This window comes from Sinocyclocheilus rhinocerous, unplaced genomic scaffold (assembly GCF_001515625.1).
Source record: "Sinocyclocheilus rhinocerous isolate Xijiao unplaced genomic scaffold, SAMN03320098_v1.1 scaffold1717, whole genome shotgun sequence".
In the NCBI taxonomy this organism is placed as follows: Eukaryota; Metazoa; Chordata; class Actinopteri; order Cypriniformes; family Cyprinidae; genus Sinocyclocheilus; species Sinocyclocheilus rhinocerous.
This window is the reverse complement of record NW_015660014.1, coordinates 288373-290887: the sequence shown is the minus strand read 5'-3', so window position 1 is coordinate 290887 and position 2515 is coordinate 288373. Positions and strand designations below refer to the sequence as shown.

The window sequence follows — 2515 nt, the reverse complement described above, 5'->3', positions numbered from 1 at the left end:
AACTTGTTTTTTTTTAAAAAAAAAAAAAAAAATATGGAAAAAAAAAAAAAAAAAAAAAAGCACAACAGCTGTGGTTGCCAGAAATTCATTTTATCAGTAAAATTTAGGTAGAATTTAAAAGTAGTATTAAATCACTACAATGTCTGGTCACTTACATATACATTTTCACCTCCTGGCAGCTCTACAGGAGGAAATGTTTTAGGGACACAAAGTTATCTGTCCAACTGCTCTTATCTTGAATTCTTGCTGATCTCTGGAACGATTTGTGTCCAAATGTTAAGCACTTAAAGCAATATAAGCAATAAATTAACTATGGATTTAAATAATGACTGCCTCTCCTCTTTAAATCAATATTCTGCATATAAAAATGTATATATTGACTACATTTAACATGATTAAAAATCCTTCATCAGATTCTTTGACTTAAACGAATCAAACAGATCATCCTCAAAGTGAGTGAGTGAGTAAAGTCCCGGAACTAATGGCTTGCGTAGATTTCATGTCATGCAATAATTATGCCACTGCCAAGACATAATTTAGACATGAAAAATCTAAACATTTATCTTCTATGTTAGTGATTTGATAAGACAAAGTTCGCTTTCTAAATAATTCAGACGTTTTCTTTTGATTCCTCCCCCTTGAAGACTGAACTTCCAGCAAACTCCCTCTAAATCTGACAGACAGAGGTAAAGCAAGTCCAGTAACGCTGACCGACACATCACTGAGCGCTCTGTGGATGCCACGAGGGAACGCTTGTGGATTCTACCTGTAGCAAACAACATTTCTTGTTTCAATGCATTTCTCTCAGGAATATAGTAATGTGGAGACTCCTGTCGTGGATTCTTTTGACAGCCAGTTTGCACCAGGTGAGTCTTATCATACCGTTAATTTTTAATGCAGTATTTGAATGAAAAAAATCAAGCAACTGAAGGCACACAGTTTTTCACAGTTAAGGAAAGCGTAAGGAAGAATATCTGTTGTAAACTGCCCTTTCGCGCAGTTAAAGTATAGTGACGTGTTAGAGACCATCACTGATTCTTGGAAAGCGCAAAACAAACTGTCTCATCATGTCATGCCATAGCCTATTCAAATTCTTTGCAACCTACAAATGCATCACGAGAAACCTAAATAATGTGTTCCAAAACTGAAAGTCAATGTTTGATTTGTCATGATGACAATAAAGCAAATATTTTTTTTTCTATTGGTTCATCATGTGCCATGATTTTATACTAATTAATGCTCGGAAATGTTGCATCAAGTCTAGGAAGCGTTCAGTAGGTTGTAATACAGCTTTTTTAAATAGAACACGATTTCTATATTATATATGTATTATCTTTGTTGTTGTTGTTGTTGTTTCTTATTTAACCACATTTGGTGACATCACACTAGCAAAGGTGTTATTATATCCTGAATATCAATTATCAAATTATTAATATTAAAAAATTATGCCTCACACTAAAATTATTAATATTAAAAAAATATGCCTCACTGGAGCAACACATACGAGTGGAGCGGATCGGCAGGGAGCGCCTTCTCCGCTTCTGCAATCCGTTGTTGTTGTTCCACTCCGGGTTTTCCATTTCATCCACTGTAGAGAGAAACCCGGTCTCTGATCGAGAGAGAAAACGAAAGATACTCTGAGAACCAAAACTAACTGTTGTGTAGGCGATACGATTTTACACAGGCAGTATTAGATTTATAAAAATCAAAACGTTGTGTCACAATAATGTTGCATTTCGCTCTGTTTGTATATCTATTCAAATTAGCCATCAGTTTTGGAAAGCAAATTCTGTGTAATTACAGTGTAAAAGTGATCCTGTGCTTCTTCATATTAGAAACTAATCCAAAGCATCCTCTGCAATGAAGTTATTGGAAACCTATTCAAAGAGTCCAATTTCAATGTAATTTCAAAGCAAACTCTCTGTTGCCCCAAAGTGGCTAAAGTTGGCATATCATCTTCATGTTCCTCTCGTTTCTCCCACTCAGGCCAGTTCCCACAACTCCACAGACTCTCCTCTTGTGACCACAGATTTGGACCCCTTTTACCGAAATCGATACTGCAAATGGCCCTGTAAGTGCCCTAAGAATGCCCCTGTTTGCCCACATGGGGTCAGCCTGTTGACAGATGGATGTGACTGCTGCAAGGCCTGTGCCAAGCAGGTGGGGGAGACCTGTAATGAGAGAGATACCTGTGACTATCATAAAGGACTTTACTGTGACTACAGTGCTGACAAGCCGAGGTACGAAAAGGGAGTGTGTGCATGTAAGTGACCTTATGTATTCCTTTACAGTGACATAGTTAAAGGGGTCATATGATGCTGCTAAAAAGAACATTATTTGGTGTAATGAAATGTGTTTATGCGGTTTAAGGTTCAAAAACACATTATTTTCCACATACTGTACCTTATTGTTTCTCCTCTATGCCCCGCCTTTCTGAAACGCGTCGATTTTTACAAAGCTCATCGGTCTGAAAAAGCGAGGTGTGCTGTGATTGGCCAGCTATCCAGTGTGTTGT

General features: G+C 37.3%; 1 protein-coding gene across 1 annotated transcript in view; it reads left to right on the top strand.

The window, feature by feature from the left end:
* The first annotated feature begins 656 nt into the window (after positions 1 to 656).
* The window catches only part of LOC107724778 (WNT1-inducible-signaling pathway protein 1-like), a 4212-nt gene continuing 2353 nt past the window's right edge, over positions 657 to 2515 (top strand). Inside the window, exons 1-3 of the mRNA XM_016533805.1 lie at positions 657 to 686; positions 809 to 866; positions 1987 to 2263. Of these exons, the coding sequence (XP_016389291.1) occupies positions 819 to 866; positions 1987 to 2263 (325 nt within the window). The 5' untranslated portion in view covers positions 657 to 686; positions 809 to 818. The remainder of the gene's footprint in view (positions 687 to 808; positions 867 to 1986; positions 2264 to 2515) is intronic.